The 24,206-nt window shown below is 52.3% G+C and overlaps 1 protein-coding gene across 4 annotated transcripts in view; it reads left to right on the top strand.

Moving 5' to 3' along the window:
* Nucleotides 1-24,206, top strand: part of Ssh1 (slingshot protein phosphatase 1) — a 60,588-nt gene that overhangs the window by 4,866 nt on the left and 31,516 nt on the right. For 2 of the 4 annotated variants that reach the window (XM_076559938.1, XM_076559937.1), the window contains exons 3-4: nucleotides 19,990-20,093; nucleotides 23,897-23,961. In XM_076559938.1, coding sequence (XP_076416053.1) covers nucleotides 19,990-20,093; nucleotides 23,897-23,961 — 169 coding nt within the window. Of the gene's footprint in view, nucleotides 1-3,420; nucleotides 4,075-15,942; nucleotides 16,460-19,989; nucleotides 20,094-23,896; nucleotides 23,962-24,206 lie in introns of those variants that run through there. The other 2 variants (XM_042267679.2, XM_042267678.2) reach the window with 2 other exon arrangements.

The raw sequence follows: 24,206 nt of genomic DNA, 5'->3' as shown, positions 1-24,206 counted from the left end.
AAGCTGGGAATGGGGCTGCGTGTTTGGTATCTCACCCCTTGGGCGGGGACGTGGATCGCTTGAGTTCGAGGCCAGCCAAGGCTACCTGGTGAGGTACTGCTGTATAGGTGCCTGGTTGTAGTGCACACCTGTAATTCCAGCAGTTGATGAGGGGTTTATAGGCCAGCTTGGGCTGCATAGTGAGAACTTGCCTAAAAAAAAAAGAAGAAATACTATATACATATGTTGAGTTGGATGTGGTGGAATCCACCTGTATCGCACCGAGTCAGGACTGGGAGTTGGAAACGAGCCTGGACCACAGAGTAAGACCCCAGCCCTGTGACTGCCTTGATACAGCAGTTGGGAAAGGAGGCAAGAAACTCCTTTTCTGTGCTTGACTCCATTTTTGCTGTTACATTTGTGTGTGTGTGTGTGTGTGTGTGTGTGTGTGTGACAGAGATGGGGGGAGAGAAAGAGAGAGGAGAGAGAGAGAGAGAGAGAGAGAGAGAGAGAGAGAGAGAGAGAGAGAGAGAGAGAGAGCGAGCTTGGAGCAATCAGTTTCTCCTCCCGTGTGGGTCCCGTGGAGAGAATTCAGGTCCTCAGGCCTGGCAGCAGGCACACCTTGGCCGCTCAACCCTCTCTTCGGCCCCTGATACATCTTCTTGCAGAAATTCCTGTTTGTGTCTAATAACCGTTACACGATGCCCTGTTTTTCATCCTGCTTTCGACAAGCTGCTGCTGCTAGTTTTGAAGTCAGAGCATCGCTTCTGGGACATGGATCCCCGGCTTGCTCTGCCAGTCGGTTCCTGTGAGGTGGGCTTGTGGTGTGAGATTGGGACCGACCTGTGGCTGTGCTCTCTTGAAAATGTTCTTCGGGGCTGGAGACGGCTCGGTTAAGAGCGCTGGCTGCTCTTGCAGAGGGCCTGAGTTCGGTTCCCAGGACCAACGTGGAGACTCAGCCACCTGTAATAGGGATACATGCAAGCCAAATTCTCAGATAATATGTTTTAAAAAATTCCCTTAAGATGTAGTCATCATTTACTGTATTCACTCAGGGACACCCAAGTCAAAGTCATCTTGGCTCTTCTTTGCCAAAAATGCAAACTGTCTTCTCTTTGCCCATCTGAAGTCTGAACCAATCATTGAATGTATATATGTAAATGCAGCAGACAAACGTTCAGGTATTTTTTTTTTTTACAAACTTGTATTAATTTAAAGATTTCTTTTTATGTGTATGAGTGTTTTGTCTGCATGTATACACACTGCATTCATGCCTCTGGATGGTTGGGAGCCACCCTGTGGGTGCTGAGAACTGAACCCAGGGTCATCTGCAGGGGTAACAAATGCTTTTAATTACTGAGCCAGTCCCCCCGGGAATTCTTACAAAGAGAAGTCTGTTTTACTGTGGGAGGATCAAGACCAGTAACTGTAAAAAAAAGTAAGGGTCTGAAGGGTCAGCCTTTCAGTGCTGTGCTGGGTTCTGTTCAGTGCTGTGCTGGGTTCTGTTCAGTGCTGTGCTCTGGTGGTCTGCTTAAACTCTGGCAGAACAGACATATGTCTAGTCTGCCTCTGGACTCCATGCGTTTGAGTGAAGGGAAGGAAGTCTTCTGCTTTGGTCGGGGCCATATTGTTTGTGAGGATGACGTGTGGGGACACCTGTCCCGCAGAAAACAAAGTGGTCGCTGTAGCAGGTGCCAGATCCTCGTCGCTCAGGTTAGGCTGGGAGAAGGACAAACTGCCTCTCCCGGCCTTGGTGTCGAGCAGCTTGTGGCCCAGAGTAAGGTTCCAGGGCTGGAGATGCTGATTCCCGGGGCCAGTAATGGGCTGCCTGTTGTCCATGGCGCCCGTGTGTAGGAGGAGGGCCTGTGGAATCTGGATGTTGGGTGCAGGCCCGGAACTGGGAGGAGAACTTGATGAGGGGAGTGGGGCCCCCAAAGCCTCTGCAGCTTCCTGCTCCTTCCTTCTGCAACCCTTCCCTTGGGTCAGAATTCCTTCCACCCTCCACCCATCCCTTCCTCTCTGGGCATCGGGCCAGAGAGAGCCTTGAGCTTCTTTTGTCTTTAATTGCCCTTAATTAGCAGAATGCACCCTGCTTGAGGATGTTGGTAGCGTAGAGAACTCAGAGCCGAGATAAGAAACTGTGTCCGTGGTCCTTGTGTCTTACTAGTGAAAGGGAAAGCTGCCTGGTTTGGAGCTCTGGGGGGCCTGACACAGGATGAGGGGTGGTGTCCTAGGACACTGACACCTCTATATTCCAGGTGATGAATCCGAAGCTTATGTCTTGATACTCTGCAAAGTGAACTGTCTGTGGCATGGCGGGGCAAGCCTGTCCCCCTCCCCCCCCCCAGCTCTCTAGAGAGGCTGAGGCGAGAGGATCTCTGGGGCCTGCAGAGTTCAAGGGCAGCCAGGGTTACATCACAAGACCCTGCTGAAAAACCAGGTCACACACGCATGCATTCATGCACGCACGCGCACACATGCATGCACTCCACACTCAGGCACTGGAGGCCAGTACCTCCAGGCTGATGGCCCAGGGGCCCACTGGCTGTCCAGAGGAGTCAGTTCCTTTGGACCCACAGATGAGGGAGTTGTCTGAAGGACTGAAGGCAGTTCCAGAACCAGAACCCAGAACTCCGCTCGACTTCAGGGCCGGTAGCTCCTGGGATGTCAGATCCAACCAGGCGGAGCTGGACCCTTCTTCCAACACAGGATCCCAAAGCCATCGAGGCCACAGGGAGAGAGAGCCCCAACTGGAGTGGGATGCAGGGTTCCCGTGTGGGGGAGGGGTGGCTGGCTGGCTTCTGTTTGTGCTACCAGCCTTCCTCTTAGTCTTCTTGACTCACCTTGATGTTTACGCCCCTTTTCAGACAGAGGCCGGCCGCCTGCTTTCTAACAAGGAAGTTCTGTGTCTCGGTCTGACCTTTGACACTGCTCATTTGCATGTCCACTCTCCTCTCTCTCTCTAGTCTCCTAGAAAAACAAAACAAATGTGGACTGGTGGACCCGCCCCCGCCAGGTGCTTTTGTTTGAGGCGGAAGAGTGAGGGAGAGATTTTGCTTTGGATTGGTCCAGAATGGTAAACAGCGGTTATTCAGTTTCTGAGATAGAAGGGAAGCCTGGGAAGCCTGCGGGGGTGGGGTGGGAATGCTCCCATCATCCTCTGCTCTCTGCGATGACAGTTGGACCTCTGTTGCCCAGGGTTCTGCATACTGGTGTCAGCAGCTGTGGCTGGAAGGTTTCAGGGTTACATTGTTGCTGGCATGTGCTTAGGCCTGAGGTTTAGCCAGCGGCGCACAGAATTTTTTCTTAACTGTCATTGATTTACTAGGAGATATAGTATTGTGACGGTTTACCCCATTTCCATTTTACTACAGATCGCCACAAAGTGTGCACACATTTGTTTCTGTGGGAGTGACAACCTCCCCCTATCCCTATAGATACCAGGGACAGCTGTGATGGCGTGCTCTTCAGGGTCACGGAAGAGATTAGATTGACTCATCTCTTTGCAGCACGTTGGCGAATCCCATTCAGTCTTCTGGGTCCCCCTGCCTCCTCCTTCCTATGTCTCTTGAGTAGTGCCATCGACTAGACCTGCTGTTGGACCACCTGTCAGTGCACCCCAGTGAATCCTCCCATGGTCCTTCACGCTTCTCTCTCCCAGTCCCCCACATCACTGTGTTCTGCCTTTCCTTCCCTCGTCCTGCCCACATACCGTTTCTTTTTGGGGATCCGACGGGACAGCTCCTGCTCCCTGACCCGGTCCCCTAAGCCATGTCCTTTTCAGTAGGCTTCGTTCCTCACTGCCTGCTGAAACATGTTCTCGTCTCACGTGGGACTGTTGAGTACCAGAGAGAGCAGGTGGCCCTCCTCTTGTCTGTCTGTGATGGAGGCTGGTCTCCGCCCCTTGTGATGCAAACTCTGTGTGGTTTTTATCACATCTCTCGATATCAGGGCACTTATTACTGATATGACCGAGTTCTCTTCCCACACATGGCGTTGACACAGTTGAAGGGGATGAAGATCGGACTCTGCAGTTAATTATAGACAAGAGAGGTCGTGGGCTGTGGCTGATGAGCATATGAAGCCCTGAGTCGGGTAAGTCTGTGTGTGGATCCCGGCCCCGCCACCATACCAAGCTCTTTACCCTGAGGGGCCCTGGCCTCTGTCTCTGTGGGGCTTACCTGTGGACTGGAAAAGAGCCTTCTGGCTAGTGGCCTGTGGAAAGTTCCTCGTGTGGGACCAGATGAGTGTTGGTTGGTTATGTGTGACCTTAATGTCTTTCTCGGGTGTGGCTGCCATGAAGGGCTGCTGGCACAGGAGAATGCGTGGGCCTGTATGTATGTGTCCCAGCCTCAGAAGGTCACCAAGGGTGCCCTGGCTAGGAGCAGCCAGAAGCCCACACCTGGCTACATTCCTGTGAGATGCTGGGGCACTAGGGGTCTAACTCTGAAGACATTTGGAAAGTGACCAGGCATCGAGATGAAGGAGATGCTAAATAGTGCCTCCCACCCCCAGCCCCATAGTGACCCCCTGGCCTTCTGTGTATGTACCTGGCTGCTGGCCTCTTCTGGAAGCAGTGTGATGAAGACCATGGGTGTTGCCGGGTGGTGGTGGTGCACACTCCTTTAATCCCAGCACTCGGGAGGCAGAGCCAGGCGGATCTCTGTGAGTTTGAGGCCAGCCTGGCCTACAGAGTGAAATCCAGGACAGGCACCAAAATGACACAGAGAAACCCTGTCTTGAAAAACCAAAACAAAAGACCATGGGTGTCAGCGAGCGTGTGGTCCTCCCAGCTGTGTCTCCTGGTTCCCTCGCCATCCTGGGAGCCCCTCAGGCTGGCGTGGGGCCCAGTAGTTGTGTGCCAAGTGGGGCACTGGGGAGAAGACACGGCTGTGTCACACGGCTGAGTGTGGATCAGAAGTGGGGGGCTCGTCTTTGTTTGAGTGTGTCTGAGTCAGGGCCATAAACACGATCGTTTTCTTTTGTTTGAGCACCTGCCCCCTGGATGTCTGGGTCAAGGCAGCAAGCTTGGCCTTCTGGGTTCTTTTTGGTTTTGGAGGTAAGCCATGAACTCTCTTACCCCTCTCTCTGCCCTTCATCTTGTGGTCTTGGCTTGGGGTTCCCCAGGGGATTCCACTCTTTAGAGCCGCTGGGAGTGTGGCTGCCCTCTGTCCCTGCCCTACAGCGTTCAGCTGGGCTAGCCTGGTCTGCTCTGCAGACCATTTTGCCACTTGCCCTTTGGAAATGCTGCTCTTGGCCTGCCCACTCTTGGGTGTCCCCCTGCTTTACTCGAGGGTTTATTTCAGAGGGTTTTCAAGCCTCTGTTGACACTCGGCCAGGAAAGCCCTCTGAGGTGTGGACTACCCACTTTGTGCTTCCTGAGGGAAATGATGTGGGCAGGAGTATAGGTCAGGGTTATCAGTCACCTGCAGCTGAGTAACAGGTGGCTAGAAACTTAACGGCTGAAGTCATCCATCTGCCTTGGTTGCTCGGAGGTTTATGGCTGTCTGAGAAATCAGCCCTGCCCAGCAGGGTTGGAGATACTTGAAGAACTCTTCTGACAGGCTCTAGCCTTGTGGCCTTGTGTGCCCTGGGTGGCCTGTGGAGTCCTACAGGTCAGACTTGCTGTCTTATGGACTGTGATCTTGAACTACCCAGGGGACAACAGAGTCTTTTGACATTTCCCTCTGCACTTTGGTGGCAGATACCTGGTGGTCAATCTCTGTACACCTGTGCCCCAGTCTCTGCACACCTGTGTCCCAGTCTGCACACCTGTGTCCAAGTCTCTGTACACCTGTGTCCCAGTCTCTGCACACCTGTGTCCCAGTCTCTGTACACCTGTGTCCCAGTCTCTGCACACCTGTGTCCCAGTCTCTGCACACCTGTGTCCCAGTCTCTGCACACCTGTGTCCCAGTCTGTACACCTGTGTCCCAGTCTCTGTACACCTGTGTCCCAGTCTCTGCACACCTGTGTCCCAGTCTGCACACCTGTGTCCCAGTCTCTGTACACCTGTGTCCCAGTCTCTGCACACCTGTGTCCCAGTCTGTACACCTGTGTCCCAGTCTCTGTACACCTGTGTCCCAGTCTCTGCACACCTGTGTCCCAGTCTCTGCACACCTGTGTCCCAGTCTCTGTACACCTGCGTCCCAGTCTCTGCACACCTGTGTCCCAGTCTGTGCACCTGTGCCCCAGTCGACTTAGGATCCTCTTGTTAACAAACACCTCCTGAGCCTACTTTGTGCCAGACTCTGTTCTGGCAGCTGGGGTTATAGACATGGACAGCATGGATCTGCCTTGTGAAGTACTGGGAGACAAGACGAGGAGGAAGATAACAGGTCTGGGAATGGTGTGTCACACTCACGAAGGAGAACGGTGCAGCGGATGGGAGGCTTAGGCCACACTCCATCCTGCTGTTGGCTTTGCGTCCAGTAGCTCATCCCATTTACACACAAGTCTTGTAAGGAGAGCACCGTTCTGAGTTCTGCCTAAAGCAAGCATTTGCTCGTGGGGTAGCCAGGGCAAACCATGCAGAAATACCAGCCCTGTGTTTCCTGGGAGCCTGTGTGTGGGCCGCGGGCTTGAAGTGGCATCTGTACCTCAGTCTGGAGGCGTACAGTCCCGCCATAGTGGAGAAGGCACAGCTGTGGCCAGCTGTGTGGCGGTAGGAGCGCGGACCCGCCTGCTCACATACAGATGAGGAGCACTGAACCAGAATTGCCGCCTGTCTGTAACCCTGAAGCCCCGCCTCTGGGCCCAAGGGCCTCTTGTCCCAGTGCCTTCCATTCCAGGACAGTGCTCCTGAGGCCGAGGGGTCAAACTCGTGAGCCCCTGAGGCATTTCACATTCAAACCTCAGCAGCCCACAGACCGCTCTAGGGAAGCTGTGCACACGAGGTCGAGCCAGGTTCTGGAGGTGACGCCACACCCGGAGGCCTGCGTGTGCCCTCACTGCAGACACGCCGGTTTGTGTTCGGTCTGCGTCTTCTGCACCCCGACACAGTGTACATGGGGAGGTCAGAGGGAAACTTTTGGGCATCTTCTCTGATCTCCGGGGATCTGACTTGGGTCATCATGCTTGACAGCAAACGCCTTTACCCTTGAGCTCTCTTGACAGCCCAGAAGATTTTATTTTAAACTCAGAATTTATATATGAAACATTTAAATTTAGAGCGCCATCCTACAGTGGGGACACAGGAGGACAGAGGTGAAGAGTTAAATTGATTCTGCCAGAGCTTTAATTAAATCCATTGTTGCAGTTAAAGTGAATTACACTTCAGTGGGTTTCATTAAACTTGTGGAACGCCAACCCTTGGACTTTAAGAGAACGCCAGGGGGCCGTGCTTATCCCGTCCACGCCACTCTGTGGTACCTGCGTTCACGTGTGACCATCGCGGTTTTCGTCCTCCAGTGAGGCGGTGAAGCCAGACACGGCGGCACATCGCCTGTGGTCCCGGGGCTTGGATTGTGGGGGCAGGAAGATCCAAAGTTCCGGGTCAGTTTGGGTTGCTTAGACGTGGTCTCACAAACTAGAGAAATGGGGGAAAGACCCTGGGAATTTCAGCCCAGGAGCCCACGTGGTGGACGGAGAGAACCAACTGCCCAGCTCGTCACAGGCTGTCCTCTGAGCTCTGCACGTGTGCCTTGACAGTCTCCTCTCTCTCTCTCTCTCTCTCTCTCTCTCTCTCTCTCTCTCTCTCTCTCTCTCTCTCACACACACACACACACACACACACATACACACACACATACACACACACACATAATGAATAGAATTAAATACTCAAAAAGAGAGAGAGTCGTGAGAAAGTACCAGAAGGCCGAGGATCTTGTGAAGCAGATGTCTGCCATGCCACCTCAGGCCGGTCACTTCACCTCAAGGACAAGATTAGGCTCTAGGTCCTAAAGTCTCCAGTCACTGGTCTCATTCTGTGAGGTGACCACCGTAACTGCTCCGTGAGGGAGCTTCGTGCCAGCCTCTTGTGTGTCTGTGTTGAGCTTCTAATCATCCTCTAGACTTGTAACACGTTCGGGAGTTCGAGTCCCACCGTGAACGAGGTCAGACATTTTCGGTGTGTAGCTGGGTCAGGGTCCTGGTCCAGTTCAGAAGGACCTGGTTTGACCACTGAGCATTTGGACTGTGTGTTCCCACCAGGAGCCCTTGGCTGCCCCTCAGCTGGGCACAGAGCCACCAGCTGTTAGGAAGGACTCGGATCTTCGGGCTCATCTGTGGTGTTTGTGGTCCTGTGGGCAGCCCTGGGTACTGGCAGCTCTGTGATGATGATGGGGTGGACCGGTCAGCACCCCAAGTTTGAGGAAGGGAGCAGCCAGGAGTAATGAAGGAGCCATTCTGCAGGCGGGGGTGGGGGGTAGGGGGGACGCCAGTGCCAGCCACAGGCTCCCATTCCCGGAGTGCTCAGTGTGAGATGCTTCCCACGGGGGCGGATGCGGGGACCGCTCTGGCTGTCCTGGTTCAGTGTGTAAATGGACGGCGGTAGACGCACGGTTGGCCGCAGATAGACCAACTCTGTGTGGGCCCAGCAGGGTCTCATCGTTGGGGTGTGCCACATTCCTTTAACCTAACCTGTGCGGCTGTGACCTGGGTCAGCCACCTGCTAGCACCTCACCGAGAAAAAGCCCACATCCCCAACCCTTAGAGAGGGTCCTGTCCTGGTGTGGTGTTGCCCTGCCTTGGTGCAAAAGAGCGATTATTGTTGTCATCCTCGGTGTCGCCAAGAACCACTCACTCCTGCTCCGCTGCAGCTGAAGTCCAGGTGATTTCCCCCGGGAAGAACCCGGACAACCAGGTGGGGCCTGTGCGGGGAACCCCAGTGCTTGGACGCTTCCTCCCAGGTTCTGCCGACTCATGACCATTCCTCCCAGTTTCTGCTGACTCACGCACGGTTCCTCCCAGGTTCTGCTGACTCACACTCTTATCTTTCTGAGCTTGGAAACGGCATTCTCATGCACCTTTGTTTTCACAGATTTACTTCCCTTTCTTTTCTGGATTAGCTATTTAAATTTCTTTTTTCTTTTTTTTAACTATTGTTACAATATTTATTTATTTGTTGCCTGTATGTGTGTGTGAGCCGTTGTGAGCCCGTGGCACAACTTACAGGAAGCAGTCAGAGGACAGTTTGAAGGAGTGAGTTCTTGTCGTCTACCATGTGGGTCCCAGGGATTGAACTCGGGTCGTTGGGCTTGGCAGTGGGCACCTTTACCCTTTAAACCATCCTTCTGGCCCTCAAATGGCTACTTTTGGAGGTGTTTTTTAAAAGACTTAAGAGGTCCATTAGATGTGAATTGACTCTGGCTGTCTCTGCTGAGTGAACCACAGAGTTCACTCCCAGCCATGGGCTGACCATGAGCTCCCTGGGCAGGTTTCCCAAAACCTGGACCTGATACGAATGTCTGCAGAGCTCCCATGGGCATGGGCTGTGGTGAGCAGAGCTGGTAGCCACCTTGTGTTGGTCTGCTGCAGGTACATGCCTGGAGTGGAGGCCACTGACTGTGTAGCAGCGCCGTGTAGCTCAGTGGTGGAGCGCTTGTCTGACATACACAAGGCCTGGGGTTCGGTTCTCAGTACTTCCCCAAGGAGCCCACTTCCAGGAATGCCTGATCAGCCGTCCTGTGTGTATGGGACAGCGTCCCATGCAGAATAGCAACGAGTGAAGCTACCTGGCGATGGGGTGTGTTTTGTTGGGTATCTGTTTGGTTATCAGTGAGTGTGTGTTCAGTATTTGTGGGTTCTGCATTGAGTGCTGGGGATACTGTGTTGAGTAAAAATGGTCTCATCCCCCGCCCCCAGGGATAACTGAGGCCATGTCAACCACAACTCCTTCCAAAAGAGTTTTGAAACATCTTACCAATCGGTCCATAGAGCACAACAGAGCTTAACATTAGTGAGGGGCCAGCGAGATGTCTTGCTGTCAAATCTGATATCTAGAGTATGTGTGCACTCACGTGTGTGTGTGCTCATGTGTGCGTGTGTTGTTGGTTATTTTTTCTACTCTTTTGCTGTTTGGTCTTTGGTTTTTTGGGGGACCTGCCACCCAGCTCCCAAATAAATCACAGAGGCTTATTCTTACTTATAAATGCCCGGCCTTAGCTTGGCTTGTTTCTAACCAGCTTTCCTTAACTTTAAATTATCCCATCTACCTTTTGCCTCTGGGCTTTTTCTTTTTTTTCTTTCTTTCTTTCTTTCTTTCTTTCTTTTTTTTTTTTTTTTTTTACTTCTGTAAGTCTTACTCTTACTCCATGGCTGGCTGGGTGGCTGGGTGGCTGGGTGGCTGCGTGGCTGGGTGGCTGGGTGGCTGGCCCCTAGCGTCCTCCTCTCATTATTCTCTTGCTCCTTCTCTTTCTTCCTCTCCTCCCACATTTCTCCCTCTATATATCCTCTCTGCCTGCCCGCCCCACCTGTCCTTTCTCCTGCCTTGCTATTGTCTGTTTGGCTCTTTATTAGACCATCAGGTGTTTTAGACAGGCACAGTATCACAGCTTCACAGCTAGACAAATGCAGCAAAAGAAGGTAGCACATCTTTGCATCATTAAATGTTCCACAGCCTAAACAAACAAACACATCTTAAAATAATATTCTACAACGTGTGTGTGTGTGTGTGTGTGTGTGTGTGTGTGAGCGAGCCTGCATGTGTGCCTGCGTGTGCACCTGCACGTGTGTAAGGAGGAGGAAATAAAGTGGGGAACCTTGCGGGAGGAACTTGGGACACACTGGTAGTTCCCAGAGGAGTTTGGCTGCATGTCTGACTTCAAGTTTTCTGGTCATCAGAGCCGAAGGAAAACATTGGTAGCCTGACTAGTGGTACCCTTAGACACCAGCAAGTCAGACCACCAGGTGGATGATGTATAGCTGTCACCCTAGCTACCTAGGAGGCTAGAACAGGAGCATCCCTTGAGCTCACTGGTTCGAGACCACCCTGTGTGAAAACCAAAGCTCAAGCCTGTCAGCTCCTGGGAAGGATGCTTCCTATCATCCCATATCATCACACCTGGAGATACCCAGAGGGAGACCCAGGAGGATGGCTGTGCAGCAGGTTGCCGTAGGTGTGGCTCTGAGCACTGATCTTGCCCATCCTGCCAATTAACCAGGGCAACTTTGGTCCTGAGAGGTGAGGACAGCAGCCAAAGCTGCAGCTGCCCCAGACATCTCGAGCGGGGTGCTGAGACGCTTCCTGACAGGTTCCAGCACTCTGCTCCTCATAATGGGAGGTTGTGAAGTTCAGATCCCCCCACTGGTCCAAACCTGTGGTCTCAGAGCAGGAAAGTGGTGAAATCAGTTCTTACATAGACCAGGAAGAAGCTCTCGAAGTCTGAACTGTTAGATCAAGCAGAGAACTCCAGCTTGTGTGCCAGGAAACATCAAGTGGAAAAAGAGGGCCCAGGCTGGAGGCCACTAAGCCTGAAGGTAAATGACCTGAGTGGTGGAAAGGGAAGCTGTGATATATGCCAGTTAAAAAAAATGACGATCTGCCAGGTGGTGACGGTGCATAGCTTTAATCCCAGCACTCGAGAGGCAGAGGCAGGCGGATCTCTGAGGTTGAGGCCAGCCTGGTCTACAGAGTGAGTTCCAGGACAGCCAGGGCCACACAGAGAAACCCTGTCCCGAAAAACAAAAAGGACAATATGGTGGTGCACACCTCTCATCCCATCCCTTAGGAGGTAGAGGCAAGAGAATCAGGAGTTCAAGGCCAGCCTGTGCAGCACAGCGAGATGGTATTTCAGAAAACAAAATGAAACAACCAAGAGATGATCTGGTAGTTGGACCCGAGTGTGGCTCAGCTGTAGAACTATCTTGCTTCCAACCTAGGGTTCAGTAACCATGGGTGGGACGTGGGGTATAAAGTTGTTTGTTTTTTTAATTTTGAAATCATTTCACACTTAGAGAAACATTATTTCAGTGACTCCCTTTGTAGAAAAGAGTCCAGGTCAGGGTTTCTCACTGCACTTGTCCTTTCCATCTGGAACATTCCATGGTCTTTGACTTTCATGACCTGGACACTTCGTATCCAAGACCATCATTTTTTTTACTGTTGTTATTGTTACTTTATTTTGTTTATTTGAGACAGGGTCTCACTATGTAACCCTGCCTAGCCTGGGACTTCATATGTAAACCAGGCTGGCCTGGAACTTACAGACATCCTCCTGCCTCTGCATCCTGTATGTTGGGATTAATGGTGTTCCTTGATGAGAGCATAATATAGTAATAATGCCCTTTAAGTGACTGTGTTAGTAGTTCTTTGTGATTAAGTTTGTGTTTCAGTGTGTGAAGGAGACCGAGACCAAACCCTTGACCTGTGGGTTGCTGGACCATGAATCCTCACCCCCGTGGTATGAAGTCTTGGTGGCGGTATCCTTGGGAGGATACTTCCCAACTATGTTAACATCCTGTCCTCTGGAGGTACTTTCCAATTTAGTGAATTAGTTTGTTTGGTTTGTTAATGATGATAGATGTTTTTCTTGAGACAGGGTCTCATGTAGCCCAGGCTGGCTCAGACTTGCTGTGTAGCAGAGGGTGACCTTGAACTCTGATCATCTTGCTTCCCTCACCCAAGTGCTGTGGTTCCGGGTGGGGTGTGCAGCCCGACACCTGGCTTGTGCAGTGCAGGGCTTTGTACTAACTGAGCTACATCCCCAGCCCTCTGGTGTATTTGTTCAGTACAGTCTGTGCTTGCGTTTTTCTAGTTCATTCAGTGTTTTCAGATCTGTTACTTATGTTAGTGCCTGGGATAAGTGGGTGTGTCTTGGCCCCTGCATCCAATTATCAAGTTAAAAATTACTGGCAAGGCAGCAGTTTACAACCAGTGGGTCAGGGAACAGGATGTGGAAAACAGGGCTCGGACTTTGACCTCGCACAAAGGACTGGTCCAGAAAAGAGCCGTGATTTTCTCTGTCAAGCACCATGTGGGGAGGTGGGTGAGGAGTCTGTGCTCAGAGCCCTGGAATAGACAGGTTTCTGGGGACCACAGGAGAGGAACGGCAGAGGATGCGCCGAGGGGTGTGGGAGATCCTAAGTCAGAGCCCGACTCCAAAGTCAGATGCGTGGATGGTACGCTACATGGAAGGCTGATTGTGGCTGCTGTAGGTAGGTAGGTAGCTCAAGTTTAGTTCTAGATGGCTGCACATGGTAGAAAGCTCTGGGGCTGAGGAAGAGTGTGGACAGCCATGATTAGGAGCCGTGAAGCCCTGGCTTGTGGCCAGAGACAGGCAGAATGCTCCCATTCCTTGTTGTAGCAGCTAGCCTCCGGTGGAGGCTGGGTGCTGAGGGCTGACCTCGGGGCCCACGAGTACACAACAGACATCCTGCCGTTATCTCCTTTTCTTTCTTCTTTCTTTTTCTTTTTTTCTTTTGGAGACATTGTAGCCCTTGATGGCCTGGAATGTGTGTAGATCAGGCTGGCCTCAAACTCAAGAGACCCACCTGCCTCCGCCTCCCAAGTGCTGGGACTAAAGGTGTGACTACATACCATCTATTAATGAAACACCCATTCAGTTCTTTGGGCACGCTGACCGGATCTGAGTTGTGTGGTAGGTTCCTATGCTAGCATGCTGTACTCATAGAAGTGAAGCAGGCCAGCGCCAGGTGGTCCTGCAGCCTGAGGAAGGAAGGATTCTTGGAAAGCTCGTGCCTCGCCGACTAACGAATGCCCTGTGGGGCCTCACACCACAGAAAGCCACGAGTACCTGCGGCAGCTGAGATCATCCATTTTTGGAATTTTTGAGTTGTTTAAAAACTCCTGCCTTCACGTTCCTGCTGATTCTGGCTGGCCGGGTTGCTTCTGCTGCTGTAGAGAGAGCCCCCAGACAATGCAGCCTTTATACCTCAGCCCTCGGTAGAAGACTTAGGGCCCGGCCTGCCCGGCGAGGGGAGAGGTCCAGTGGCAGGCTGTCCGCAGGCCTGAGGGCTCTTGAGGGCCACGGGGAGACGACCTTAAGCTTTGCAGAGCTGTGTCCGGACTCACTGGCCGTCTCACCTGAGCAGAGACCAAAGTCTTGCTCCTGTGGCCTCGCTGGTAGTCCTAGCTGCCTGCTCCTGCCAGCTGGGGATGAAGGAGGGCTATGTGGCTGGCCCGGAGAATGTCTCCAACTGTCTGCAATGCCTCTGGACATTCCTTCTCTCTGAGGGAAGCCTACGCCTCCAGCCAAACAATACACGGCTCAGCACCAAAGGCATTAGCAACGGCCCTGCCAGCATTTTTTCCGCCATAACCCCTTTCCAAAACACCGTGCCCTACAGAGAACCCCAGTGTCCTCCCTCTCAGGGACCCATTTGGGGCCTGGGTTGGAGATGTGTCCCCGGAGCTTGTTTTCTTACACTCTGAAGAAGGTATTTGGAACCAGACCCTGCCATGGGCGCTTGAAGGCAGAAAATAAAGATGTCTAGGGCAGCCGGGGTTCTCTGTGACATTGGACATCAGGAGGATGCCATGGAGAAACTGGAGAGAACTTTCCATCCCATTCGCAGCCTTTCCCTGATCCATCTCCAAATAGTCTCCATCCTTCTTTACATCCTGAACTTCACGTTGCCAGGACCGGGGGCTGTGAATCCATCGAAATGCCCCAGGGTCCCTCAGCTGCGGGGACAGAGAGCCCTGTCGTCCTGGGGATGGGGCAGGTGGGGCATTGAGCTGCGAGCATTTCCAGCCCCTCCTGCTCCTGTTTCCTGTACAGTTCCAGCAGTTGGTTCTTCTCCCATCGTGGATCTATTGTCAGAAGAATGGCATTGTAAGAATTAGGTGTAGCGGTGGAGGGTGAGCTCTCTAGACTGCAAAGCACCCTTCACGGTCACTCCCAGTGCCTGTAGGGACCGTGCACGCCGGTGCTGAGAACTTCTTGGGGCTGCACCACCAGCCAAGGGTTTGGTTCACAGCTTTTCACATGCCACAGCTTGAGTTTACGCGTTTACTCCGTGATCAGGGTCTGAGTAGCGTGAGAAGCCAGCCTTGAACACTCGATCAGCATATCTCCGCTGCTCCCAGGGTGTCTCCCCATCCCCTGCTCAGCGAAGAAGGCCTGAATGATGTATCCTATTCCACAGCCGTGGTGGAGGTGGTGGTGGCGGCAGTGGGCAGATGATGTGACCGGTCCTCTGCCTTTTGGATTATCCCCTGGGCACACAGATAGTCCTTGGCGTTCTGTAGCCAAGTCTTCCTAGCCTGGAGTTGTTTCTCTGGGCCGTTCCTCGGCCCTTGCTCTGTGTTCTGCATCTGGATGTTTGGAAGGTGACTGGGGACACAGTCTCTGCCGCCTGTTCTTGCTGACGCTGTGGTGGGCCACCCGGGCAGGTGTGGGCAGAGGCTGCAGCTGTGCCGTGGTGCAGGTTCTTATCTGGGGGAGCAGGAAAGCCACCACCTCGTGGTTGAGACGGTGGGTGCGGGGCACGTGGATGGGAAGTCAGTCCCAGCGGTGAAGATGTGTGTGTGTGTTCCTGGATGAGCAATGGTTTACACATCAGCTGAGTCAGGAGTGTGTGATTCACTTATTCCTCCAGTGAGGGCTAAATGATCGTTTGGAGCTGGGAGAGGCTTCCGGACAAGACCTTCCAGGGGCTCCTGCTCAGTGCTCCTTCCCTCAGGGACTGGTCCAGGTCCCCAGCTCTTCCTGTTTCACACCCTGCCAGGATCCTGTGCTTTAACTATAAATTAAGGCTCTCGGCGGCTGCGGCGGCATCTCCAGCCCTTGGGGTCAGAGACTTGCTTTAGCTTTGGAGCGTGGCCTGCTGGGACACCTCACACCTCTTGAAGATCCTCACAGAAGCACATGGGATTCCCTCCTCCATCTGCAGTGTCCTAAGCTGAGGGCCACCAGGAACGTTAAGTAGCTACAAATGTAGAAATGGGACTGAAGCTTTTTTTTTTTAGGATGTAGAGCTGCTTTTGAAAATGCCTTGTTCACTGCCCGTGGCAGCCGCCCACGACCCTGCCTGGAGGGATGGGTGGGTGGGGATTTGAAAGAAAGCGATGCCCTGCCACCTCCTCCTGTATGTGGTTTTGACCCAGGATGGGGTCCTCTCGCTGGGGGTTGGTCCTCGGTGGCCAGCTGTTTTCCCTCCTGGTTCCTAATGCACACCCATTGCTTGTTCCAACGCCCGCGGTAAAGCCCGTGGGAGCGCCCTGACTGGAGAGCCTTCAGCGGCTCTGTTTCCTCTGAATGGACCCTTTCATCAGGAAATGCTGGGACAAGGGCCTTTTTAAGCCAAAACATCAGAAAACGACGAGGGCCACAAGAGCCTCTTGCTCTTTGGGTAGGGCCATCCTCTGAGGAGGGACTCCGCTGTTGCTCTGGAAAGCCCCTCTGCCTATCGCCGGGCTGGCCGTGCCTTGTGGACCGACGGCAGGCACCGTCTTGTTTCAGCGGGATTACTACGGATGTGAACGCCGGCCATGGAACTCTTTTATCTCTCTGACTTTTGTGTCTTCCTTCGGCCAACCCAGTACCTCTGCCGTCCAGAGGTTTCCAGCCCACATTAGTACGTAAGCCGCCGCCGCCGCCGCCGCCGCCGCCGCCGCGGCTGACTCTGTTCTCCCTGGGAGCTGGTTCGGATGGCACTCTCTGTCTGTGTGAGAGCCGGGGCTTGGGGACCGAGGATCGTGTTTGTCTTCCCTACCCGGTCTTCCCGAGGGTAGCTGGCGGTGTCTGAGAACGGACTTGTGCTGTGGAGATGAAAGCCTTGAACAGGGCTGTGGGAGGGGTTGAGACTTCCTCGGGTAGTGGAAGAGGATGCTGCCCCTGTCTGGGTCAGACTTTCTGTAACTCTTAGGACTCTAACATCTCCTGTAAGAAGGAGGATTTTTTTTCCTTCTTCTCACTTTCTGGGATGGATGGTTGGTAGATTGGCATGCGTCCTTGCCCTGGGTACCCAGAGAAAGGCGTGCGCCGTGACTGACATGGATGTCCGAGAGGGTTCCCTGGGGGCCGCAGGTCACAGGGTCTTGAGCTTCTTGGGCATCAGGAGCTCAGCATAGAAAACCGGGTGCCGACTTCGGCCACCTGTGGACACCAGAGGCCACGTACCAGCCGTGGCCGGGACACGTCCTGGGATCCAGGCCATGAAGTAGCTTCATCTTGTCTGCTGTCTCCCACCCTCCCCACAGCATCGTCTCAGGTCTCAGCCTGAGGGTCATCTTGGCCTCTGGGTTCCGCTGTTTCCTGTGTATTTCCAGGACACAGGGGACCTTGCAGCCCTCAGAGCAGTGGGGCTCCCTGCAGCATTCCGGCTGGCTGTGGACAGTAACGGAGGCGGCTGCAGGGCCCTGATGAACCCCATGAGTGGAGGGGGAGGCCCCTTCTTATCAGCCAGAGGAACAGCTGACTTCAGAGCAGGTCACAGGGTGAGCGCAGCCTGCTCTTTATCATTGTTTCTTTTTTTTTCCAAAGGAAATACGAGGGAAACCAAGGGGAATTTTTGCTCTTGGTTTCCAAGGCAAAGGTCACTGTTAATGGCTGGCTGTTGTTTCCAGCATGCTCTGGTTTCTGGTCAATCTGAGTTGGGTTTTTTCCCCCCTGTTTTTGTTTTTCAAATTAGTGAACAAAAGGAGTTGATGTTGCCTTGAAAATTAACCCGGCAGCTGCTTTGATCAAATGTTGGCTGTTTTAAGTTTCCTGGGCTCGGTGGCTCTTGGAGATTCGGATGGGTGTAGTGGAGATCAGAATAGTTCTGAAAGTTCAGTTGTAGAAATGAGCAGGAAAGGGTTGGGGAGGGGATTCTGCAGCCAGACAGAGGAGACAGCGCGGCTCTTGCATGCAGGGTGTTGACTATGAGCACCGCTTTGCCTGGGAGTGAGCCTGCAGAGACTCCTGACTGCTTATAACCCTGGCTTGCTGGGTGCAGGTGTGTGACAGACAGCGTGGGTGGGAAGGTGCAGCATGTGTGCATATATCCTGAGGATGATCCTCCTGTGTGTGTCTGTGACGACACTGGGTGTCCCCCAGTGTCCCGGGGCTTGTGAACAGGTTGTCAGTGTTCACAGTGCTTGAGAGGGCTGAGCTGAGCATTGTTTTTCAGAGTTGAACAGTCTCTTTTTACCATGAGGGGTTTTTTTGTTTGTTTTTTTTTTTCCCTTTCAACTTTTTTTAGTGACTTCTTTTTATTTTATGTGCATTGGTGTTTTGCCTGTATGTATGTCTGTGTGAGGGTGTCGGGTCCCCTAGAACTGGAGTTAGAGGAAATTGTGGGTGCTGAGAATTGAACCCGGGTCCTCTGGAAGCACAGCCAGGGCTCTTAACCGAAGAGTCATCTCTCCAGCCCCTTACCATGAGAACTTAATGAGGAAAAGTTCAGGTTTTAATGAATCCACTGTCATGGAAGCCAGGTTATCTCAGAAGCCGGTGGCCTGTGTGCAAGCCCAGCTGGTGTTTTCTTAGCACTCAGAACGACATGCTAGATTTAGCTTGCTTCGAGGTAGGCTCTTGATAGCCAGACTGGCTTGAATTCACAGTCCCACCTTTTCTTAAAAAAATAATTTATTTAACTTTTTTTTTTATGTGCATTGGTATAATGATGTCAGATTCTCTGGAACTGGATTTACAGGCAGTTGTGAGCGGCCAGGTGGGTGCTGGGAATTGAACCGGGTCCTGGAAGAGCAGCCAGTGCTCTAACCACTGAGCCGTCTCTCCAGTCTTGCCTTTCAAGTGTTGAGTTGTGGGCATGTGTAGCCTCTCCCAGCTTCCTTCGAAGGGGCCTTAACTGTAGATCATAATGTTTAGCCACTAACATTGGGTGTCAAAGATGGGCTTGTCTTTTCGTATTGTAGATAATATCTTCCATTTCCCCAGGAATTCTTAAACTTAAGGTTCTTTTGTTTGTGTTTTGTTTTCCAAGACAGGCTCTCTCTGTGTAGCCTTGGCTGTCCTGGAGCTCATTTTGTAGATTCACAGAGATCCGCCTGCCTCTCTGCCTCGGCTGGGATTAAAAGTATGCACCACCACCCACCTGAAGACTTTTTTTTTTTAAGATTTTTTTAAAATTTTATTTTATCTGTGTGGTCTTTTGTCTGCATTAATGATTGCATACCACATATATACGGTGTCCTCAGAGGCCAAAAAAGGGTGTGGGATCCTCTAGAACTGGAGTTACACATGGTTGATAACCTCCATGTGGGTGCTGGAAACTGATCCTGAGTCCTCTGGAAGAGCAGCCAGGGCTCTTAACCACTGAGCCATCTCTCCAGCTCCTGAAAGCAGAAAATCATTAACCAAATTATAAGTGGAAAATTGCAAAAATGTGTTTTGTTGTTGTTTGGTTTTTGTGGTTTGTTGTTATTTTGTTCCTTCTCTGCCCTTTTGTGCATCCTAGCCTTATTACAGGGGGCGTATGTGTGTGTGTGTGTGTGTGTGTGTATGTGTGTGTGTATGACAGAGACAGAAAGAGACAGAGAGACAAAAAGTTGTGTTGTGAGACAGAGACAGAGACAGGTGTGTGTGTATGAGAGACAGAGAGGTGTGTGTGTGTGTGTGTGTATGAGAGACAGAGGTGTGTGTGTATGTGAGAGAGACAGAGACAGAGACAGAGGTGTGTGCGTGTGTGTGTCACTAGGGATTAATCGTAGGGTCTTTTGCATGTTAGACAAATGCTCTACCACTGAGCTCTCTGTCCCCAGCTCTGTCTTTTTTTTTTTACTTTCTATTTGCCCAGGCTGGTCTTGTAAGCAACAGGAATCATAGGCCTGCCCCTCATTCTCACTTCTTTTGTTGTTGGTTGGTTTGTTTGTTTTTGAGACAGGGTTTCTCTGTGTAGCCCTGGCTGGCCTGGAACTCACTCTGTAGACCAGGCTGGCCTGGAACTCAGAGAGATCTGCCTGCCTCTGCCTCCCGAGTGCTGGGATTAAAGGCGTGCACCACGAAAGCCTCACTTGCCCCTGAGAACTGCGGCAGCGGCCATTGCGTTTCATCCCACTGAGTGTCAGGCGCCATTTGTCTGTCCAGTGTTCTGTCTGCAGCATGTCTTGCCTGTATTTCTCGAAAAATCTGCTAACCAGGCTCTAATTTTGTTCTCCCCAGCTTGAGCGAGAGCTTTTTCATGGTGAAAGGAGCGGCCCTCTTCCTCCAGCAGGGAAATAGTCCTCAGGGCCAGCGGAGTCTTCAGCACCCTCACAAGCATGCAGGTGACGGAAACTCTTCAAGTTGGGACCCTCTCTGTGCCACAGGAGAACCTTCCACAGCTGGAGGGAAGTCATTTGCTGGGTCTCATGGCCAGGGAAGCAGTGCATCATGGGTTTGAAATGGCCAGCACCGTTGTGGGCATGAAAAGATTCCCTGTGTGTTCTCTGTCTGTTAACCGAACATCTCAGCTTATACAGGGGGACTTGAACAAATGGGCCAGCATGTATCACAGCTGTAAATGGTCCCTTTGAAAACAGCCTCCGAGGCTCTTTGAATCTCACCTGAACATCTGAAAACCTCGATGGGGCGATGTAAGAGCCTTTGGTGCACTCTTGAGCAGTCATATGACAGGATGTCTTTATCCTATAATGGCTATCTTTTGGAGAGGACAGAAGTGATAAGAGCTGGTCAAATGGAATAATGATGTAGGTCCAAAAACAGACTGGTGAGCATGTCTGTCGAGTACCGAGCCTGGATTTCTTAGGCTGCTTGACTCTAGAAATGAAGCCAGATTGAAGGTGAAACTCAAGAGGCACCTGTACACAAGGGGGCCTTTGTCCCAGGCCATGGCCCCGGGGTCCTTCCGAGGGAGGCTGCTGGGGTCTGAATGTCCACACGGTAGGGAGGCCCCTGGTCAGAAGAGCCGGGATGAGACCGAGGGAGCCCCTGCACATTTCCTAACCCCTGTGATCACTTGGTGAGGCTGGCCTCTCCTCACCCAGCTCCATCTCAGGTCTAAGTGCCGAGGTAGAATTTTCCAGCCTGGAGTTCATGTCAGATGCCGGAGCTCAGCCTGTGTTTTCACATCCTGATCCTGTCAACCGAGAGTTAGGTCTGTTGTCGTCTGAGAAAATCATTGCCCCGTACAAGGAGGCAGTGTGGTGTGTGGAAAAGACATGAGTCCAACACTCACAGGAGGATCAGGTGTTCGAGGCCAGCCTACGCTACATAGTGTAGTCAGGACACCTCAGTCACGTAGTGAAACCATTCTGTTAAACACAGACAGACAGGGGCAGGAGAGGTGGTTTATCTGTTAAGAGCACTGACCTGTTAAGACTGTCAGAGGACCCAGGTTCAACTCCCAGCACCCACATGGCAGCTCACAGCTGTCTGTAACTCCAGTTCCAGGGGATCTGATACCTTCATGCACATAAGATAAAGTTAAATAAATTAAAAACAAAAAACCAAAACCAGACAAGCAGGCCTTTAGTCCCCGCACTCGGGAGGCAGAACACAGATGGTGTGCACAACCATGCACCCACTTTTCCAGTGGGTGGCATTGTGAAGCTGCTGTGACCATCGCCACAGTGACTTACAGTGTGATTAAACCGGCTGTCACTTCCGAGTCTGCTGCTGTCTGTATCATAGATGGCGACTCGAAGCTGAGGCTTTGTTTCAAGTGTGAAATGTGTCCCTACCTTGAGTGGGCTTGGGCAACACGTACGAAGCCGCTTTGTGTCAGACCCTGGGAAAGCTCACCTGTGTGTCCCTTGAATGCACGCAGGCAGGAAGACGGTCGCTGGCAGATCGGGTCTTCTGTCCTTGAAGCCCAGGGCCAGTGGTGAGCTTAGGAAGGCAGAGAACCACTGGCTGGCCTGGGATGGCCAGCAAACAGCCTTGGCTGTTCCTTTTCTCTGTTGCCTCCCTCACCACCGTGGAGAGTCATCAGAGGGTTCATCTGTGGGCTTGGGTCGCTTCAGCCCGCCCGTCAATGGGGAGGGTCTTGCACTCCAGGCTTCTGCCCTCTGATCTGTCTGTGGATGTCGGGCTGGGATGTCAGCAGTTTATTTATGTGCGAAATGCCTCTCTCACTTGGACATGTATCAGACGTGGGGGTGGGATTACTCTCATCTCTGTGGCTTGGGGTGAATGGTGGGAGGACCCAGACAAACAAAAGATCCAGCCCTTGGTGGCTGTGTAGCCCTGTGGCATTGGAAACCCTGTAGGCTCTTAAGAGAAAGCAGGGCAGTGGGGAACTCCCGATGTGAACTAGGATCTTGAGAGCAGTCCTGGCAGGAGGGAGGCTGTGTCCATCCTTGCTGAGTCCTTGAGTCCCGTTCCTGGAAGGATCAGATAGGAGGCACTGTGGCTTTTTTTTTTTTTTTTTTTTTTGTCTGTGTTTTGCCGATCTTATTTATCGTGGGGAGAACACTTAGCATGAGCTGTGCCCTCCCGACTACAGACAGGGGCAGGTTCTAAAAACCTGGTTTTCTCTGCAAGAGAGGAAGTGCCATTTGGACGTCACGCGTCCGTGCCTTGAGAGGACAGTGTGCTTTAGCAGCAGGCGTGGTAGCTGTGGTTTTCCAGGGCGTTTGCTTGCGTAAGCAGCTTTGTCCTTCCGGGGTTCCCTCGTGGAGAGAATGCTTCACTTTGTCCCCTGTGTTTGCAGCGCTGGGCCTCGAACCCAGGGCTGTGCATGTAACTGGACAAGTGTTGTGTACCATGGAGCCGTCCATACCCTCGGCTCCCTACCAAACAAAAGGGATAATGGGGTTTCTTTGGAGCTCTGCACGCCATTGGAAAGGGTGGCTTTGCTGAGTTACTTCCTGTACCTTCATCCAGGGGAACATCTTCACCAGTGAGCCTTCCCTCAGAGGGCACGCAGGCCTCAGGGCATGGAAAGGCAGGACCTGGCATCCCGACATCTACTTTAGCAACACTGCACCCCATCCCGGCTCCCACACCCCTCCAACGCCCCCCCCCCCCCATCCTCCAGTAGCTTGCTGCCTGGCCCTGCACACTCTCCAGACCTTGGGTACTTCCCAGAGACGTTCGCATCCCACCCTAAGAGGGTTGTGAGTTTGAATCCAGACTGGGCTGTGTGGACTCTGTATCTAAGAAGGGGATGGAGTGGGTCTGCAGAGAGAGAGCCCAGTGGGGAAGAGCGGGTGTTGCTTTTGTAGAGGGCCCGAGTTCAGTTTTCAGCGTCCTTGCTGGGCAGCCCGCAACCGCCTGTAACTCTAGTTCCAGAGGATCCAGCGTCCTCTTCTGGACTCTGCAGGCAACTACATGTAGACGTACACATAACCCCACCACACAAACGTTCAGTGCATTTTTAAAGTCTTTAAAAAATAAAAACTACTTTCTTTGGCTGGAAGTGGTAGTATATACCCACAGTCCCAGATCCCAGGAGGCTGAGGCAGGAGAATTGCTGCTTTAGATGACTATATTTTTACTTCTCTTAGCAATGAAAAAAGAACATATTAATAATTTTTTTAAAGATTTATTTATTTATTATGTATACACTGTTGTGCCTGCATGTTTGCCTACACACCAGAAGAGGGCACCAGATATCATTGCAGATGGTTGTGAGCCACCATGTGGTTGCTGGGAATTGAACTCAGGGCCTCTGGAAGAGCAGCCAGTGCTCTTAACCTCTGAGCCATCTCTCCAACCCTAATAATTTTTTTTTTTATGATAAGAGAATGATAGATTGTTTTTCCTGGACACCCAGCATGTGGCTGTTGTCTGTGGTCAGATAGGCTCCCCCCGCCCGGCTCCCATCCGCCAGGTCCGGAAGTAACATCTGTCTTGTGTGAAAAATGCCCAGGAGTTTGAAGAGGGCAGGTGACACTCAGTCCTTTTCCTCACAGTTCAGCCCTTGGCAGGCACCTCTACATCCACAACCATGACCGTAGTTTCTGCCTCCCCGCCTTGCCAGGGAATGTTTGCTTGGCTACGAAGACATTCTCCTGTGGGCCCACGTGTGTCTTCCAGAGTCTTTGTTGCAAATACCACTGACCACCGCGTCGCCCCAGCCTTGGAACTGGCCTTCCATTTAAATCTCTCCTTGTTGGCCCCCCAGGTGACCTGCCTCAGCACCTTCAAGTGATGATCAACCTCCTACGCTGTGAAGACAGAATTAAGCTGGTGAGAGCTGAGGGTGATCTCCAGATGCAGTGAGAGTCCTTCTCTAGCTTGACACCTCTTCTCTCAGTGGTAGAGGGATCGCTGGGATGTAGGATGCCCTGGGCTCCTTGCCTAGCACCCCAAAGGGGCCAGCAGAGACTTCACGTCTCCACGGCGTCTTATGCATCCGCGCTAAACGTGAACGTAACTTGCACATTTCCCTCACATCCCCACTGCATGCCGTTGGCCGTCCCCTGGGCCAGGCG

Source organism: Peromyscus maniculatus, chromosome 23, assembly GCF_049852395.1.
Source record: "Peromyscus maniculatus bairdii isolate BWxNUB_F1_BW_parent chromosome 23, HU_Pman_BW_mat_3.1, whole genome shotgun sequence".
Lineage (NCBI taxonomy): Eukaryota > Metazoa > Chordata > Mammalia > Rodentia > Cricetidae > Peromyscus > Peromyscus maniculatus.
This window is presented reverse-complemented; position numbering and strand designations above follow the sequence as displayed.